The sequence below is a fragment of the Hyperoodon ampullatus genome, assembly GCF_949752795.1.
Source record: "Hyperoodon ampullatus genome assembly, chromosome: 14".
NCBI classification, from domain to species: Eukaryota; Metazoa; Chordata; class Mammalia; order Artiodactyla; family Ziphiidae; genus Hyperoodon; species Hyperoodon ampullatus.
This window is the reverse complement of record NC_136927.1, coordinates 31,278,475-31,297,620: the sequence shown is the minus strand read 5'-3', so window position 1 is coordinate 31,297,620 and position 19,146 is coordinate 31,278,475. Positions and strand designations below refer to the sequence as shown.

Below are 19,146 nucleotides of genomic sequence, written 5' to 3'. Positions count from 1 at the left end.
CTGGCTAGATGCAAGGATAGGAGTGGCCGGACGCTCGGCTCCGGCGCCTGCGCAGACTCAGTGGATTGGGTACCTGAGCGAGCATGTGGCTACGGCGGCTTCGGCGCATACGTCAGGGACGGGGGCGGGGCCTGTGGGACTACGCCGCGGCTGTCCCGCCGCCAGCGGGGAACGGATCCGCGCAGACTCCGTAAGCGAGGGGGCGTGGCTCTATGGGGGCGTGGCTGATGGGTGGTGTCCACGTAGCCTCTCGGGTGGGGGCGGAGCCGCCTGCGCGTGGGCGGGCGCCGCGTCTGCGACGGGGCTGACGTGGACCGTACGGGTTAGCTGCCTCGGCGAGTTGCGGGATTGGGGCGCGACGGGCTGGGCCGGGCCTTCGGGCCCTTGGCGGTGGCGGCGGTATAAAGCCGGCGACGGGGAGCATGTAATGTCGGAATGCGGAGGCCGCGGCGGCGGCGGCAGCAGCAGCGACGACGCCGAGGACGAGGGTGGCGGTGGCGGCGGCCCCGCCGGCTCCGGCTCCCTCAGTCCGGCCCCGGCTGCTTCCTCGGAGGGCCGGCTCCGCCGCGGGCTGCGCGGCGCCTCCCTCATGGCGCGCCGGCGGCCCGAGCTGCTCTGCGGGGCCGTGGCGCTCGGCTGCGCGCTGCTCCTCGCACACAAGTTCACCTGCAGGTGAGGCGGCCCGCACCCCCGGGCCCGGCGCCGCCTCGGCCCGGCGGGCGGCGCGTAGCCGGCTTGGGCCTCGGGGTCGAGGGTCGTAGCGGCCTCCGGGGAAGTCGGGCCTGACTTTGCCTGGAGCGATGGACTTGACCCTCCTCCAGCATGCGGCCATGCCCGCCGCGTTCCCTTCTCTCCGGCCAGCGAGCCATAAGGCGAGGTTTTGGGGTGCTGCCCGGCGCCCCTTCCTCCCATTTTAATACCGAGGAAGGCGGGCCAGGTTCCGAGCTGCTTGTCAGCTGTTGGGGTTTCTTGGGGGTGCACCTGTCACTTCTGCCCAGGCTGCAGGACCCTCATTTATCACCCATTTTATTTCCCTTATGCCTAGGCTAGGCGTAGACAACCTTTAGCGTCCCACATGTTGAGAATTCATGCACTCATCGATATAGCGATTATTTATCCGCACCTCTTGTGTGCGGAGCGCTCATCCAGGTGAGCGATGAAGATAAAAAGTCCCTGTTCTCCATTCCAGGGGGTGGTACAGACAGTAAATAAGAAAACTTAATATAATTTTAAAGAGCTTCAGTAAGTGCTGTGCAGGGAATAGAAGCGAAGAGGGTGGGGCAGAAAGGCCTTCCTAAGGGAGCTAGATAGAAAACGCACCCACGAAGGGGAAGGGGCCAGCATTGGGGAGATGTGGGGGAAGCGTCCAGGGGAGAGGAAAGAGCAAGTGCAAAGGTCCTTTGACCTGAGGCTGGACAAGGCTGGTGTTTTCCTGGAACTGGAAGGAGGGCCTGAGTAGGCTGGAGTGTAGTGAGCAGGAAGAGTGAAAGTTAATGTCTCTCTTTGGGAAAGTACACAAATAGAAAATTTACTTTACATTTCAGGAGTGCTTTTGGGCTCCCAAATCCACACTGTATCTCCTGGGACTCCAATTTATACATCTGTGGTGCCACTGACTGGCGTATTGGCCACGAGGAAGATTTCAACTTGGAACATTTTTATTGAGTCTGTTAAAGACAATATGTGGCTCCTGTTGTCAAAGAGATGTCAAAGGATTGGGGATTGTAGTGGAAAGTACAAATTATAATGACTGTCATTGAGCATTTGCTATGTGCCAGGTGCTATACTACCAGCGGGGTTTCTCAGCCTTGGTACTATTGATATCTTGAGTCAGATAATCCTTGTTGTGGCGGGCTGTCCTGTACATTATAGGATGTTTAGCGGCATCCCTGGCCTCTGCCTACTACATGCCAGTACCTACTGCCTGCTCCTACCCCTGCACCCCAGTGTGACAACCAGAAGTGTCTCCAGACAATACCAAATGCCCTTTGGGGAACAGAATCGCCTGTTTGAGAACTACAGATTACATGAATGCATTTAATTCACTTAACACATGATCTGAGAGCCTAATATGGATCACTTAAGTCTCAATCCAGTAAAGTCTGGATATACATACTCTTACCCTTCCAGTTTACACACGAAGGAGTGGAGCTTTGGTCGTGATGCAAAACTTGCCCCAAATCACATCCACCTAATAAGTGGCTGAACTGGAATTTGAATCCTTTATTGTCAGCAATTAGTCTCTTTACCTGGTTCTTTATCACGTCCTGCACAAGGAAATTAGACAAAGTATTTTACAAGGTAGAATATTGCAAGGTGGTATTTGGATTCAAATTAGGAGGAGAGGTTTTCTCTCCTGCAAGGGTTGGGGGGCTTACTTGCATCACTTTGTCCATCTATAGTAATAACGTGCGGTGTTTGAGAGAACAGGGCTTAATAGATATGAAAGTGCTTTGAGATTTCAGGAAGATGGAAGAGTGTAAATCCAATTACTAGAGCAGACTGAGCAAGGTCCCCACATACTTCAGGCAAGGAGAGAGAACCAGTGAACAGGCTGCTTGCCTGTCCAGCTTCTTTGTGTGCCACTGGCAAATTTCACAGTCTTTTAATAGACTCAGATTGATTTTTTTAGAGTCTCCTTTGATGGAATGGTGTCATGATACTACTTTATCGCTCTACAACTGACTCTAACATTTCTGCCACTCTTTTCCTATTTTACTTTTAAGATCTTTGTGTTAATGAGGACAGAGGCTTAAAGGAGAGTAGAATTTTTTAAAATTAATTTTTATTAATAGCTCCAGGTCTGAAATAGGTGACAGCCCTCTTCACTGTCTTGTTGCTTAGCTGAGTTCAAATCAGATAACATTAAGAAAAGGTTGATTTAGGGTTGAAACACTATGAATAATTGTGCATTTCTGGGAACTTAAATCTCTGTGCTACCTGCTTTTCTATGCATTGAATCTCCATGACTTCATCCTCACTTTCCTTTTACCCTGATTTGTGGGTGTGTTTTTTTGTGGGGGAAAAAAATTGTGAGTGTGTGTTCGTGTGTTTGTCTCTATTATCTCTATATGTATTTTTGCTTTATATATTCATTTTGCTTTATTTCGTTTTGTAAGCTCAAAGCTGCTTCAGATCCTTTGGAAGTGTAGAGTATGAGTCTCATACAAAAATTGGGAGTTGCAAGAGGCCTTCCTTGTTTGCAACCAACTCTTGAGTTTTTGGTGCCTGAGATTTACACTTCAAAGCTGCAGGAAATCTTTGATCTAGGTGTAGTTTCTTAAAAACGAGAGCAAATTTAGGAGTTAAATGGAAACTCGTGAATGTTTCTGTTGGGGCAGAGGCATATGTTTCTCTGCCCTGGTGAATGTTTGCTTTTTGACGGGCCATGGGTTTATCTGGCTCATTTACTTGAGGAGCTGCTCTGAACATGCAGAGCAACAGTACTAAGTTGATGATTATCCTCTGTTTGACTGTCACAGACCTACATTTTCCCTCAGATTGCGTATTTAACTTTTAAGACGAAATTTGAAGAGTAGAAAAATAATACCTCCAAAGAGGAGCATTTTTTACTTGCTGAGAAATGTGTCACTTATTCGCTGCAAGACCTCCCTCCCCTTTGCATGACTGTCTTCTTGTCACTCAGGTCTTAGCTTAAAAGATACCACCCTGGGCTTCCCTGGTGGCGCAGTGGTTATCTGCCTGCCATTGCAGGGGACACGGGTTCGAGCCCTGGTCTGGGAACATCCCACATGCCGCGGAGCATCTGGGCCCGTGAGCCACAGCTACTGAGCCTGTGCGTCTGGAGCCTGTGCTCCGCAACAAGAGAGGCCACAACAGTGAGAGGCCCGCGCACCGCGATGAAGAGTGGCCCCTGCTCGCCGCATCTAGAGAAAGCCCTCGCACAGAAACGAAGACCCAACACAGCCAAAAAAATAAATAAATAAATTTATAAAAAAAGATACCACCCTGCCCACCACCCCATTGAGGAGCTTCCAGGTCTCCTGTCTCATCACTGTGTTAAATTCTCCACAGAACATGGTCATTTTGTGTGGTTTTATGTTTGTTTACACGTTTGGTTGTTTGCCTGTCTCCCTTGAGAAAAGAAGCCCCTTGAGAACGTGTGCTTCCTCCTATAGCCTTGGTTCCTGTAGAGCAGTGCCTGAAGCACAGTAGCATTTGCTTACTGAACTTTTTTTTTTTGAATTATTGTGTAAGTGACTGTTTTTCAGGTTATGAAGATATTTTACATAGACAGATCTCCCTGATTGCAGAGTTAAAATGTTAGTGTGAGTGCATAAATAGGAGATTTGCATTTAATAGCAACCTTTAACAGCATTGCTTTGTGATGTTAATAATTTTTGGTTAAAATGGGGAAGCAATATATTTAAAACTGTCTTAACTCAGGAAGCTGACACCTTCTAGATGTAGAGAAGGGGGTGGACTCTTTTCCTCAAACTAAGTGACCCAAGGCTTTTAGAGTAGCTTAGGTCTTGGGTATTTGTGTGATTTGTCTTTCGATTCTAAATATCTGGCTGTCTGCTGCGTATCTCAGAGCTAGCAGCACATTCCTTCCTGTTCCTCCTTCTTTCTACTTTGCTGTATTCTGAGAAACCAGATTATCAAGTTCATTTGCACACGTGTAAAGTTAGAACACAATTAGGTGTTCCTTAGAATCACCCCTAGTAAGGCAAATGGACCTTCTGACATTTTTTTAAATAAATAAATGTATTTATTTATTTACTTATTTTTGGCTGCGTTGGGTCTGTGTTGCTGCGCGTGGGCTTTCTCTAGTTGTGGCTAGCGGGGGCTACTCTTCTTTGCAGTGCGGTGGCTTCTCTTGTTGTAGAGCACAGGCTCTAGGTGCGTGGGCTTCAGTAGTTGTGGCACGCGGGCTCAGTAGTTGTGGCTCACGGGCTTAGTTGCTCCATGGCATGTGGGATCTTCCTGGACCAGGGCTCAAACCCATGTCCCCTGCATTGGCAGGCGGATTCTTAACCACTGCACCACCAGGGAAGTCCCTGACATTTTGATTCTTTTAGATTGTTCTTAATAATATAATATACGTCTGTATGGATTTATGTTTAATTTGCTTTCACATAGGTTCAGGTAAGGTGTAGGATAGGTTTGTTCATTTCACAAATTACTGAACTTCAGAGTACTGGGAACTCAGTGAGGATGTAACAGTGAAAAAGGGAGCCAGGATCCTTGCCCTCATGGAGTTAATAAACAGGTAAAATAAGTAAGTTACAGATTATGGTGAGGGCTATGAAAGCAACTTCTCAGCGGGAAGCTGAGATAAAAAAATTTGAGAGCCGCCTGCTTCTGGTAGACTCATCAGAGCAATCCTCACCAAGGAGGTGACACACCAGCAAAGCTTTTTGCTAATCAACTTCATTGTAGTATAATTTACATTCAGTAAAATTCACACATTTTACATGTATAGGTCCATGACTTTTGGCAAATGTAACCACCTCCATTCTCTTAGTCAAGATACAGAACATTTCCTTGTCCCCAGAAAATTTCCTCACTACCCCTCTGCAGTTAGCCTTCCTGCCCCACTCCCAGCTCTAGACAACCACTGATGTGATTCATTTCATTATAGATCGGTTTTGCCTGTTTTGGAATTTCATATAAATGCACTCGTATGTATTCTTTAGTGTCTGACTTCTTTCATTCGTTATAATTATTTTGAAACTCATCCAGTTATAGTGTGTATCAGTTCTTTTTTTTTATTGCTGAGTTAACATTTAATTGTAAGAATACACCCCAGTTTATTTATCCTTTCACCTAGTGAGTTACTACAGCTTTTTTATGCTTACTATTTATGTGGTTTATTTTTTCCCATCCTTATGTCTTTATGTTCAAAATGCTTTTAGATGGCATATGGTTGGGTTTTGCTTCATTATCCAACCTGGCAATCTCTTCCTCTTAATTGGGTGGTTTAGTCCTTTCATATTTAATGTAATTATTGATATGGTTGGGTTTATGTCTACCTTCTGGCTATTTGTTTTCCATTCGTACCTTCTGGTTTTTGTTCCTTTCTTGGTCCTTTTCTGCATTTTTTTCCCCCCTGCACCTTGGGGCCTGTGGGATCTTAGTCCCCCAACCAGGGACTGAACCCAGGCCCTCAGCAGTGAAAGCACAGAGTCCCAACCACTGGACTGCCAGGGAATTACCTCTTTTGGGTTAATTGAATATTTTTTAGCATTCCATTTTTATTTCCTCTATTGGTTTCTTAGCTAAGCTGCTTTAATGGTTTCATACTGTTTTAATGCAGATATGTGGACAGCTCAAGGCATTTACTAGGACTCTTTAACTTGGTGGGATGCAGCTTGAGCCGAGACCTTTTTGTCTTGATGGGGATATAGTGGCAGCCTGTGACTTCTGACTACTTGTTTAGTTTTATTTTCTTTCTCCTCCTGACCTTCTGGGAATCTCAAATACGTACTTAGGAAACCTGTTTTCCAGTAAAATGGGCTGTTGCTTTGTTATTCATCTTTATTAACCTTCGGATCATGACATATATCTGGAGAAATCTACATTATTATTTAATTATTACTTTTGCCTGAGTGCCCTGGATAACTACAGGCCAACTCCAGCCAATAAACTTAACGTGAGTTGATTGTAAGCATTTCCCATGCCTATTAGTGGTGCCACATGTGCTCCCTCCCCTTATTTCTGAGTGACTCACTGGTGGCTCTGAAACCCTGGAGATCAGTGGCTTTTGTGGAGAGGAAGGCTGCAGAGAGATAAGGATGGAGTCTTTTGGGTGGGGGAGGAAAGGATCTGGATTATTCAGAGTCACCGTTCTCAACTCTTCCTGGTGGTCTAGTGGTTAGGATTTGGCGCTCTCTCAAAGACACCCTTCTCTTCTGCTCTCCACTGCCCTCCCACCCCATACCTGGGCAGACATTGTTAAGAATCGTTTTTGTGGACTTCCCTGGTGGCGCAGTGGTTAAGAATCCGCCTGCCAATGCAGGGGACACGGGTTCAAGCCCTGGTCCGGGAAGATCCCACATGCCACAGAGCAACTAAGCCCATGTGCCACAACTACTGAGCCCGCGTGCCACAACTACTGAAACCCGCGAGCCTAGAGCCTGTGCTCCGCAACAAGAGGAGCCACCGCAATGAGAAGCCCGCTCATCACAAAGAAGAGTAGCTCCCGCTCACCACCACTAGAGAAAGCCCGCGCACAGCAACGAAGACCCAACGCAGCCAAAAATAAATAAATTTTTAAAAAATCGTTTTTTTGGGCTTCCCTGGTGGCGCAGTGGTTGAGAGTCCGCCTGCCGATGCAGGGGACACGGGTTCGTGCCCTGGTCTGGGAAGATCCCGCATGCCGCGGAGCGGCTGGGCCCGTGGGCTGCTGAGCCTGCGCGTCCGGAGTCTGTGCTGCGCAACGGGAGAGGCCACAACAGTGAGAGGCCCGCGTACCGCAAAAAAAAAAAAAAAAATCGTTTTTGTTATTTATTTATTTATGTTTTTAAATTTTTGGCTGCGTTGGGTCTTCGTTGCTATGTGCGGGCTTTCTCTGGTGACGGCAAGCGGGGGCTACTCTTCGTTGTGGTGCGCGGGCTTCTCATTGCTGTGGCTTTTCTTGTTGCGGAGCACAGGCTCTGGGCGCGCAGGCTCAGTAGTGTGGCTCGTGGGCTCTAGAGTGCAGGCTCAGTGGTTGTGGTGCATGGGCTTAGTCGCTCCGAGGCATGGTATCTTCCCGGTCCAGGGATCAAATGTGTGTCCCCTGCACTGGCAGGCGGATTCTTAACCACTGCACCACCAGGGAAGTCCAAGAATCGTTTTAACGTGTTATTCATATCTTGCATTCTCTTAGCCAAATGTTGCCTTAACTTAGCACAAAATATTGCTTTTATACTCCAGGACAGTGTTTTGGGAACTCCATTTTCTTTTTCAAAAGAAGACTTTTCTTTTAAGCTTCATTCTTCTTCCACACAGAGCTGTTGTTAGAAGAAGATAAACTAAACAATCTTGTTTGTGTTTGCTCTTTTTTTAGTCGAGCAAAAGATGTGATAATTCCAGCAAAGCCACCTGTCAGCTTTTTCTCCTCGAGGTCTCCGGTTCTTGACCTCTTCCAGGGGCAGCTGGACTACGCAGAGCACATTCGCCAGGATTCGGAGGTGGTGCTCCTGTTCTTCTATGCTCCGTGGTGTGGACAGTCCATCGCCGCCAGGGCAGAAATTGAACAAGTAGCGAGTCAGCTTTCAGACCAGGTAATGCTGACATTCAGCCTGAGAATCAAATGACCTTCAGTTCCTGTGCAGGGCTGGTTATCCCCATAGAGACACGTTACCCAGATGGCTGATTTTGCCAGGGTGACGGCCAGGAGCCTTACTTCGTAAACTGTAAAGCCTTCTATAAAGAAATAGAATTTCTGACTGTGATGGTCATAGTTGGTCAGAGGCAGGAGAGGGAGGAGATTCTGCAATTGCTTGTGATGCAGGCCAGTGCTTATCTCAGGGTGCCATGCTGTTTGGCTTTGGTGGGAAGACTGAAAATCCTCATTGAATATACATTTGATATTTGCTGATTAGTTATTTTATGTAAGAGAAATTTATGTATCATGAGTACAGTCTAACTAGGCAGACCTTTTAAATCCCGGGACCAGAACTATGTTCAACAAATATTTAATGAATGCCACCTTTGTGTTAGATAAGAGGGATATATAGGCAATTGATATATATGCCTTCGGTCTGGCAGTGGTTTTTAATCCAGTGGATCCCCGTTGTCCTTATGTATGTATTTTATGATGTCCCTTTTTCTGTCCTCAAAAGGAATTCATAGATGATAAAACTTCCCTATACATATAATTTCAAAATAGCCAATCTAATGTGCTAATTGTAACACAAAGATGGGGGAAAAAGAAAAATGGTGTATAATTAAATCACATGTTGTTTCAGTATGTAAGTGCTGTACCTTTATGTAGAACCACTGTGAATGGGACAGTTACAAATGCAGGCCCATAAAAGTAGGATGTGTTCACAACTTAGGTGCCATGAGGGCATTGCTCTCAGTGATTTGATTTTTCTAAATGGTGAACAGCTCTTGGTAAAGTTCTGAACCAAACGAAGTACTTTCTGCCTTCAATTAAACAGAAGTTGTCTTCCAAGAAATTCAGTGAACACAAAAGCCACGCTTTGGATTCACATATAAAATGGAGTTAGGTTCTGAGCTTGAATAATAACAAACAGGTTTCCCTCAATATTAGTATTTGGCAGGACATTTAAAACTGCTCTGGGTGATGTGGATGACTATTCCCTGTGCAGAGCAGTTTTGAACATTGCAGGATATGTACCACAGCCTCTGCCCGCTGCATGCCCTATAGCTCCTCCAGTCATTGCAACCAGCAGAAAAGCATCCCGCAGATTTCTAAGAGGCTGCTGCTGACACCCACTGATCTGGGGTAACTTGTGGTGCAGCTGAGTTCCAGAAGTTCATTTGGAACTCTCAGTTGGTTTTTCTTAGACACAATGTTATAAATGGTGGCTAGGCTTCCTGCCCAGCCTGCCAAAGCCTTTTTAACTGTTTTATATCCCTGAATGTGTACCAAGTACTATTTAAATAGAACTCTTCATTCCCTATAACATTGATTCTGAGGGGGTTGTGATTTTGTGTTCCAGCTTTGGACCCATGGAATCGATCTATTCCTTGTCTTCCCTTTACCCACCCCTCTCACCCCCCCTTAAAAATGGCTGATAGTAACCAAGCCAGCACTTGCAGGGAGGAAAGGACTCTAAGGGAGCACTGGGAGGCAAGCTTAAAGGAAATCACCACTTTGTCAGTCATTCCCCAAGTTTTCTGAATTTAGAGAACTTGTGGGGGAAAAGGGGAGAATCTGTTGTATTTTAGGGTAAGTGTCAGTTACTTGTTATCTTACTGTCAGCCTAGGGACTATGTCCTTCAGAGTGACTATAGGGATGGTGTGCTGGTGTGCAGGCCCATGCTGTTCCTCAGGACAGCCCTGCAAGCTGATGCTGGTAGCCTGGTTCCTCTGAAACAGGACCTCAGGTTTAGAGGGCAGAGTGGTTTGTTAAAGGTCATGGGACAAGTGGTAGAGGTTACAGTGCTGTCCACAACTGATGGGCTCTGCTTTTTTCAAAAAATTTTTTCAGCTTCTTCTAAATTGAGAGCTTATTGTTCTATGTTCTCAGTAGGGAAAAGGACTGGGTTCATTTTTAGAAACAGGCAAAAATTTTTTGCGCCACATTTCTTAATAAAATTAGCATACACGGTAGATTGTGCCCTATTTTTGAGATGTCAACCTTAGTAAAGATATTGTTGCTCTTCTTTCTAATAGATAGACTATAATAGGAGCTCTTGAGAGTTTCCACTAAGTTTTGAGCAATATTGCTATCTAAATATAAGGCATCTGAAAGTGACTTTTCATTTGTAGTCTTCATATGTTTTCAATATTTTATTATAAAAAATTTTAAATACATAGCAAAGGTGACATATACCTGCCACTTAAATTCTATCACCATTTTATTACACTTGTTTTATCATGTGTTTATTTATCTTACCATCCCTCTAATCAGTGGTTCTCAACTAGAGGCAGTTTTGTCTCTCAGAGGACCTTTGGGACTGTGGAGAGGTCTTTGGTTGTCACTACTTGAGGGGGATGCTACTGGTATCTAATGGGTAGAAGCCAGGGATCCTACACCATGCTGCATCCAGTGTGTGGAAGAGCCTCCCCTCACCCCACCCCCAACAAAACCAAACATAACATCAACAAAAAACCCTGTAACAATTCAAGCCCAAAATGTCAGTAGTAGCAAAGGTGAGACACTGCTACAATCTAACTGTTAATCCATCTTATTTTGGGTACATTTCAAAGTAAATTGTGGACATTGGGATACTCCTCCTTAAATACTTCAGCATTTACCTATAAATACATACTTAATCCATATTTTGCTATCTAATGGTACATTTTAGAGCATAGCTCTAGTCATCTATTACCTTTATTCATTTTTAATATAGTTATTGAAAATGGTCCTTTGAAATTTGTGATGTTTCATCTGTAGGTAAGATTTTTTTCCTTCTCAGATGCTCAGTTTGACTAACAAAAGACACATCCTACTACTGAGTTTTAGTGTAACCATGCTTAGAAAAAGTTTGTTGGTGGGGCTTCCCTGGTGGCGCAGTGGTTAAGAATCTGCCTGCTAATGCAGGGGACATGGGTTCGAGCTCTGGTCTGGGAGGATCCCACATGCCGCGGAGCAACTAGGCCCGTGAGCCACAACTACTGAGCCTGTGCGTCTGGAGCCTGTGCTCTGCAAGAAGAGAGGCCGCGATAGTGAGAGGCCCGCGCACTGCGATGAAGAGTGGCCCCCACTTGCCGCAACTAGAGAAAGCCCTCGTACAGAAACGATGACCCAACACAGCAAAAATAAATAAATAAATAATATATTTAAAATAAAAAAAAAAAAGTTTGTTGGTGTCATTCACTTCAGAATTTGAAGCAAATCATTCTCCTCTTGGGCCAGACTCCAAAATATTCAGAGTCCTAGCTGGACACTGTGGACAGGTGTCTTTCTTTGTCCTTGTCGTGGTAAATGATGACCTTCTTTGAACACTCAAAACAATTTTTTTAATACTTTCTGTTTCAGAGAGGAATTGTTCCATTTCTATAATTTTATCTTTTAAATCTTGGCAATTTTTCAGTTGCTGTTTATAGTTATTTGAAACCTTCTTTGGCTTGCAGGTGTTGTTTGTCGCAGTTAACTGTTGGTGGAATCAGGGGAAATGCAGAAAACAGAAACACTTCTTTTATTTTCCTGTAATATATCTGTATCATCGGAGGTAAGAACTTTCAAGTAGAGTTTCTAATTCCAATTAAGTTTATCAGTTTCAAAGTGAATTTTGTTATATTCACTGTAGAAAATTGAGAAAATACAGATAAGCAAAAATAAGTAAATAAAAGTATGTGATTTTATTAGCCATTCATAATCACTGTGTGTTTTGACTTATATCCTCCTGTGAGTATACATATCCACCCCCCCTTTTTTTAATTAAAAAATGGGATCATGTAGTAATACTATCTCTTCAACTGCTTTTTCTTTATTTTGTGAACACTTTTTCATGTCATTACATATTTGATAGCATTGTTTTTATTATACCAGTTACTCCATTGTGTGGCTGAACATTTCAAATGTTTGAAAAGTATTTTATGGTATAAAAATATACAGACGTCCTTATCCCATTACCTGGCAGCATAGCATAGTTAAGAGTGTATCTAACATCTTTTCAAATTGGGAAGAAAAAGACTACAAGTCCGCAATCCTATAATCTATCATTCTGAAATCCAGAGAGCTTTTAAAACCTGAAAGACTCGCATGAACTTTGTCCCCAAATGCATTCATCTGGCCTGAAGTACCAAGAGGCCACCTATAGTCTTTATACCACATCAGGTGCCACTGTACTCATTTTGCTGCAAAAATACTGGTGTTTCATTTTGGAGAACTGCCCAGACCTTGCTGTGGGTGTTATGTCTAAAGTGTGACTTGAAGGATTTTGGAGATAGGAGATGGGATTCTGGACTCTGTGTAGTATAATTGGCTTGAAGTTTGTTACTGCTTGTAATTGGCTTGAAGTTTGTTACTGCTTGTAATTGGCTTGAAGTTTGTTACTGTAAAATGGTTTAAGAAGAGTTCACCAGTAAGAGCTTTACTTTGTTAGGCTTTATTTCCTCCCTCTAAAATTCCTGGGCCTTAATCAATTGGGATTTATTACAGACATCAACAGACCATCATTTGTGGATTATCTGTCATCTTTCAGCTCACTCCCATGTCTCTAACATAAACTTTGTTTGGAACAGAGTGTTGTTTCTCAGGAGCTATTAAATAGTACTTGGGCAAAAACACGCTTTCCTACCCGATCTCCACCCTCAAATTTTCCTCTGGGTATAAGAACAGTTTCTCAGAGTGACTTTCTGATGTTTACTTTTTTTTTTGTTTTCCTTAAAGGTAAGTATAAGGTGTTAATACTTGAAGGATCTCAAAGTCAGTGCTGTGTAATGGGCGATAAGCTTCCCCTGGAGAGATCCCTGCATTTCTTTTTTTCGAAATAGGAAATAGGGCACAGATGGCTAGCAGGGAGTGTAGGTCGTGCAACTGTATGTAACCAGGCCAGCTGCCCAGAGGTAGACTTAACTTGATGTGACATTAAAATAACAAAGAGTTCCCTTGAATTGAGTACAAATGTCATTTTGGGATACGTGGGTGTGTAACATTGTTTTACACTATTTGTTTTCTTAGTTTTATAGAAAGATTGGAAGGACATGAAAGGAACTTTAGAAATACTTAGTCCAACCGTCTCATTTTACACATGAGGAATTTGAGGCTGGTACTTGCCTTGAAGTGCTTGCCCCTCATCTTTGCCCGTTAAACTTTTACTTGTTTAAGTCAGTTCAGACCCATTAATACCCGTTTCAACATCTACCATTCCCGATGTTCCAAAAAATAGAAGAAAGTGCTAAGGCACAGAGATACCCAAAAGGTAGCCTTTTCATAGTCTATTTAAGAATCTTCAAGCCCTCTGTTTTATACATACACATATGAATGAATGTGTTCCTTCAACTAAACTCTCCTGTGAGCATTTGGTAGTCTTGAGGTTCTTTTAACTAATGGTGGTTGCAAATATGGCCCTTGAGTCTCATCACTGGACAGACCACTGCTGTTTGTGTGTGTTCTTGCTGCTACTGTTTGTGTAATGGCTTAACTAGTAGTAGCTGCTTACAGAAATTAACAGGCTTTTCTGTTTTGTGAAAGTAGATTCCATTTTTTGGCTTGTATTGATGCCAGTTACAAAGGCAGTTTACAGAAGGCTCTGAAGCAGGGAGTAGTTTTCTCAAAACACTCTGTGCAAAGTTCAGCTGCCCTAGGTCAGCTTGTCCTAAGGCAATGGCTATAGTGTGTTGGCAAAACGTGTCCTACATCCTGCATCCTGGGATCGTCTCATTATGAGTCACTGGGACCCTTGTAATATGGTACCGGGGAACCTCAGCAGAGCCTGTTTGCTTGAGTAACGAGGTTTCCAGATCACTTGCCTCCTTTTTGCTCAACAAAATGAGTTATCAGATAATTTTTTTGATTTCTTCCTTTAAATTAAAAATTGGTGGTGGTTGATGGGGTTGGTGGTGGTAGTAATTTTAAAACTTGAATTAGTTAACAAATGAGTTGTAGTAAGTCTTGAGTTGACAGAATTGTTCACCCAGTCTCTCAGCTGTGCATGTAAAATGCTATTTTTACTTTTTTCATGCTAATATTCCTCTGTCTGGTATCATATTCTGCAGTGCACACTGAAGAATTGTGTTTATCTCATCACATTATATGTGTTAATTTCTGTAACCATATATTATAGTTATGTGATCACCATTTATACATTTCTTTACTGTGCTCTATTGTTGCTATTAATGGTAAGCTTAATGTCAATTTCTATTTAGAGAGAAGAATGGTTATGGAATTGGTGAATTTCACCATACTCCCTCACCCCCACCACATACCATCCAATTATATTTGAGCAATGTCTCTTTTGTGCAAGATTGAAGAAAGCCATGTGAGGATTCGGATTAGCTTAGGATAATGAATGTTGGAAGCATTGCTTAGCAATACTAAATCAAATTCCTGTGCATTCCCAAGCACAACTGGAGGGGAGAATAAGGAAGATTGTTTGTATAAGTCCCTGATTTCATACCTTCATATAATTTTTTATTGTTGTAATAAAGCTTTAAATAGGTTTAAGTTTCATTTAGTGATCCTTTGTGTAAGTGCATCTAAGAATATTTAATAACTACTTTTTAGTAGACCAAGGACCAACTGCTCAACTTGTTCCTTATTTTGGAGTGACTTGGAAAGTCTGCCCCTACGTCCCCCCCACCCCCAATTGAATTGTGTAGTTAAGATCCTGGAATCCTTTGGCATTTGGTCAGTTTCCAGGGTCGCCTGTCTGTTTTGTTTTGTTTTTTAAAGAAATATTGTGAGAATTAATTTTTTTCAGAGACTAGAATGAATGTTCTTTGCTCTGAAATTCAGTTTGCAGAATTACGCTCATATATAAGTAACGGCCACTTGTACCCCCCCTTACATAAAATGCTTGTTCTTAATTGGCCCTCCAGTTACCTCCTGAGACAAGGGAGGCTACTTACATATGAAACAGTTGGGATCCTAAAGCAAGACTTTTTCATTTTGTGATGTTGATGATTTCAGGTATATATTACAGGTTTAATGCGTGGTGTATTATTTTTAATTTTTATTTTTTTGGCACTAGTTTTGGACCAATCGAATACAAAGGCCCCATGAGTGCTGTTTACATTGAGAAGTTTGTCCGCCGTGTGATGAAACCACTTCTCTACATCCCATCTCAATCAGAATTACTAGATTTTCTCTCACACTATGAGGTACCTATCTTTCCTATCTTCTCCCATTCCCCCAGGCTTCACTGAGTTGCATTGGATTGTTTATATTAGAAGAGTCTTTATACCTCCTGATTTGTAGCAATTAAAAGATCACATTAGAGATAAGCCCCAATTAAATGCTTTTTGAGATACTTGATTATAGGGATAGTTTGGCCAAGTGAGTTTTTAGAGAGTAAAATACTTGCAAAACCTTGTCCATTTTTTATTCAGGAATTTTTAACAAACTTTCAGTTTGTCTCACAATTAAGTTAGAGTATGTAAAAATTAACTTATAATTTATATGCAGCTACAGATTTCTAAAAATTTTATTTGTTGCTTACAGCATGTTACTCAGATCTCTGGTTTTTCTTGTCAGTTGTAGTTTAGCTTTAAAACAAAACAAAACTAGGAATATGTTCCTTTCTGTTTTATTAAGTGCATAACAATTTCAAGGTTCATTAACAGAAAGTTTCCTAACATGGCTTCTCTACTGCTTTCCCATTGCCAGTCAACCCCTGATGGATTATTTTGGTAGGATCCTCAGTGCATGTTCAGGACAGCTTATTGAGAGGCCAGTATAAAGCTTAAAACAATCTCAGTAAATTATAAAAATAGTTCCACAAAATAATTCATTGGATCAAGTGTAAAATCGTACTGGGGCACAAGTAAAAATGATACTTAGCTACAACAAAATCAAGACCATAAGTACCTGACAGAGATAAAAACCATATGAATCCACACCTCAGTAATTCAGAATTTAGGAATTGTCACTCGGTTGAAGTATACCTTTTGCACTATGTATATTTTATGTAGGTAGGATGTGAATTTCTTTCCCTAGAACATCATTTACAGCTTTTTTCAGTTATGTTAGGAACACTTTGTGTTAACTATTAGCAGATTCTCTAAGCAGCAGTGTTACTATCTAGTTATTCTGCTTGCAGTTCTCAGATGTGCATTAGGGTGAATGCTTCCTGACTCTTATGTGGATAAAGGGTGGGTTTCCGTGCCCCTCATGGGCTTGCTCCCGTTTTGCCTGGGAGGCTCTTGGGCAGGAGCTATAGTAGGAGGCAGGGCGCCTGGGCCTAGTCCCTTTGGCAGCACTAACTGGGTCTGTGACTTGGGGCAGGTCACTCATCTGTCAGGCGTCAGGGCCTGGGAACAGGGTTTTCTTGAGATTCCTTTTAACTTTTAGGTGCAATGATTGCGTGATGTGGGTTTTCACATAGATTTGCACCAGATGACAAGCAGTCATTGGAGGTGGTCCAGCAAAATGGTGAAGAATCAGGACTTGGACAGACTTGAATCCAAACTCATCTCCACCTTATTAGCTGTGTGGCCTCCGGCTAGTATTATACTTAACCTCTTTATGCCTACATTTCCTCATCTGTAAAACAGGGATGAGATTTAAAAAAAGAAGGAAATGCCTGCTAGAATGTAGTCCTAATAAATGAAAATTTATCAGTGAAAATGACATTGTGGAAAAATCCTGGATATTTAGCACTACCGAGAGAGCTCAAAATGTGCACAACACCTGCCGGAATTCCCAGCTTACATTGATATAAACACCTTTTGTTTGTTTTGTAATTAGATGATAAAAAATGACCTTTAAGGGCCAAGAGTTCTTCCTTCAGCTTAGCTTCTGTCGGGACTTTTATAGAACACCATGCCCAGATTGGTACCCTCGTTTTCTTCTTTAAATTTTCAGTCAGTGTCTCCTAAAAAATAAAGAAATGGGAGAAGAGCTGTGGAACATCAAATCGCATACAGCATGTACTTACCCTACACCAAAAGAGTGTGGAAAAAATTGAGATTGTTTAGCCTTAAAAGAGCACAGAGAGGTGGCTTTATTATTATATCCAGCTCTATCAGAGATTTGTATCCAGAGAGTTCTGAGCCAGTTCTTAGCAGAGGTCATGTGATAAGACGGACTCAGCTAGCACTCTGGACGCTTGGGTTTTAGCCCTGACAGAAATCTGTGATTTCTGCATTTTATGCAGATTTCTCATCTCTGAAATAAGGGAGTTGGCTCAGATAATCCCTCCTGACTGCTGGCTTTGGTGAAGTTTAGAGGCTGGAAAGAGGCAGACAGAAGAAGGTTCATCATTTGTGATGGGGAAAGTATTTTTGACACAATGCCTTTGAGCATCTGTGTCAGAGATCTTTCTACTCCTTTTTTATTTATTGCCTCTAAGATGTTTGTAGTGCCTTTGTAGTTGGATCTGCAGGGGAGACAAGTGCATGGTTATGACTGAGCAGCCAGGATGATTCCTGACCTTGAGCCTCTGCATTCTTTGCACCTGCTTTCCAGCAGCACTTTCAGAGATTATGCTCCAAGTCTGACATTGAGTCCACACGACATTACTCAAGGTTGTTTTTTGGCAGCCCACTTAATTAGAAGATGTACAGCAATGACGAGACTGCCTTTAAGATGAGACCCAAGAGAGTGCTGCCAAGCTGGGACGCTGTATAGCTTCTGTCAGCCTTTCAAGTGCCTCCCGAAAGCTGTAGATGGCTTTTATCGTGTTAGAATCATCTTTGCTGGGCTTCTTTTCACGGAGATGAAATAGTTGGGTTGACAAGAGGCAGTATTTGATTAATTGTGAAAGAACTCGGGAGTCAAGCCCAGCATGGTTTCAAATGTGAAGCCATTTATCTTGTGAAACATACCAAATACTGCCTAGGAAGAAGTGATGTCAATTTCATTTACTCTCTGTAAGATAACATAAAGACAAAATTCAAGATCCAGAAATGAAACTACTGTCATGGTTTTTGATAGTTGAATAAATAGGAAAGGTAAAGGAATTTTGGGAGGCCCCACTCTGGAGCGTAATATACTTTTAGACATTCCTGTAAGTTAAGGTTTCTCAGCCTCAGCATTATTGACATTTGGAATCAGATAATTCTGTGTTGTCGGGGGCTGTCCTGTGCTTTGCAGGATGTTTAGCAGCATCCTTGGCCTCCACCTACTAGTTACCAGTAGCACCCCCCTCTTACTTGTGACAACCAAAAATATCCAGGCGTTGTCATATGTCCCTTAGGGGGGCAAAATCACCTCAATTGAGAGCCACTGCTCTCAATTATTGTTTCCCCAAATAAGGCCTTAAGGATGCCCTACAGGTCCTAGCATAAACACGTTTTTTCATGTAGCACACAGAATGCCACAATCTAATTGTTGCAAGTTTATCTGCCTATAACAGTTATCAGTAGAAAGAAGATGAAAATTAAGCAGTGCCTTAACTAGAAAATTCTGGAGTGTTACCTGTGGGGAGCTAGAGCCAGGAGTGAGTTATGTTGTCATCAATAGATGTCCCTGATATTCAACTTTCTACTCAAATTGTTTGTCTGTACCATAATCCGCCCCCCAAAAAGTATGCATCCTAAACGTGTTAAGGGTATTGATGATTTAAAGAAGTCTTAGTATGAAAGATACTTGTTTTGATCAAGAGCCTTGTCTCCTAATTTATATTTTTTATATAGAGTTCAATATCAAATGTGTTAAACTTAGGTATACCAAAATTGGGCTGAAATAATTATTTAATGTTCCTGTGGCACTTCTAAGGTTTGTTAGGATGGCTTTGTTTTTTGCTTCTATCTCTAGATGTGTTTGTGACGTCTTATAGGAGTGCATTTGATAATTTCCCCCTCATTTTAAAAAAACACATTGATTACTCATAAGTTTGTCTCTAATCCAGATATTTGTGAACAGTTTGGATCATCATAAGATTGTGTAGTTAGGG

General features: G+C 42.6%; 1 protein-coding gene across 4 annotated transcripts in view; it reads left to right on the top strand.

The window, feature by feature from the left end:
- Window positions 1-406: 406 nt before the first annotated feature.
- Window positions 407-19,146, top strand: part of TXNDC11 (thioredoxin domain containing 11) — a gene marked incomplete at its 5' end in the record, with an annotated part of 66,156 nt that continues 47,416 nt past the window's right edge. Inside the window, 5 exons of one of the 4 annotated variants that reach the window (XM_079719373.1) lie at window positions 407-672; window positions 1,046-1,149; window positions 8,015-8,231; window positions 11,720-11,817; window positions 15,283-15,412. In XM_079719373.1, the coding sequence (XP_079575499.1) occupies window positions 436-672; window positions 1,046-1,149; window positions 8,015-8,231; window positions 11,720-11,817; window positions 15,283-15,412 (786 nt within the window). Of the gene's footprint in view, window positions 673-1,045; window positions 1,150-8,014; window positions 8,232-11,719; window positions 11,818-15,282; window positions 15,413-19,146 lie in introns of those variants that run through there. The other 3 variants (XM_079719375.1, XM_079719374.1, XM_079719376.1) reach the window with 3 other exon arrangements.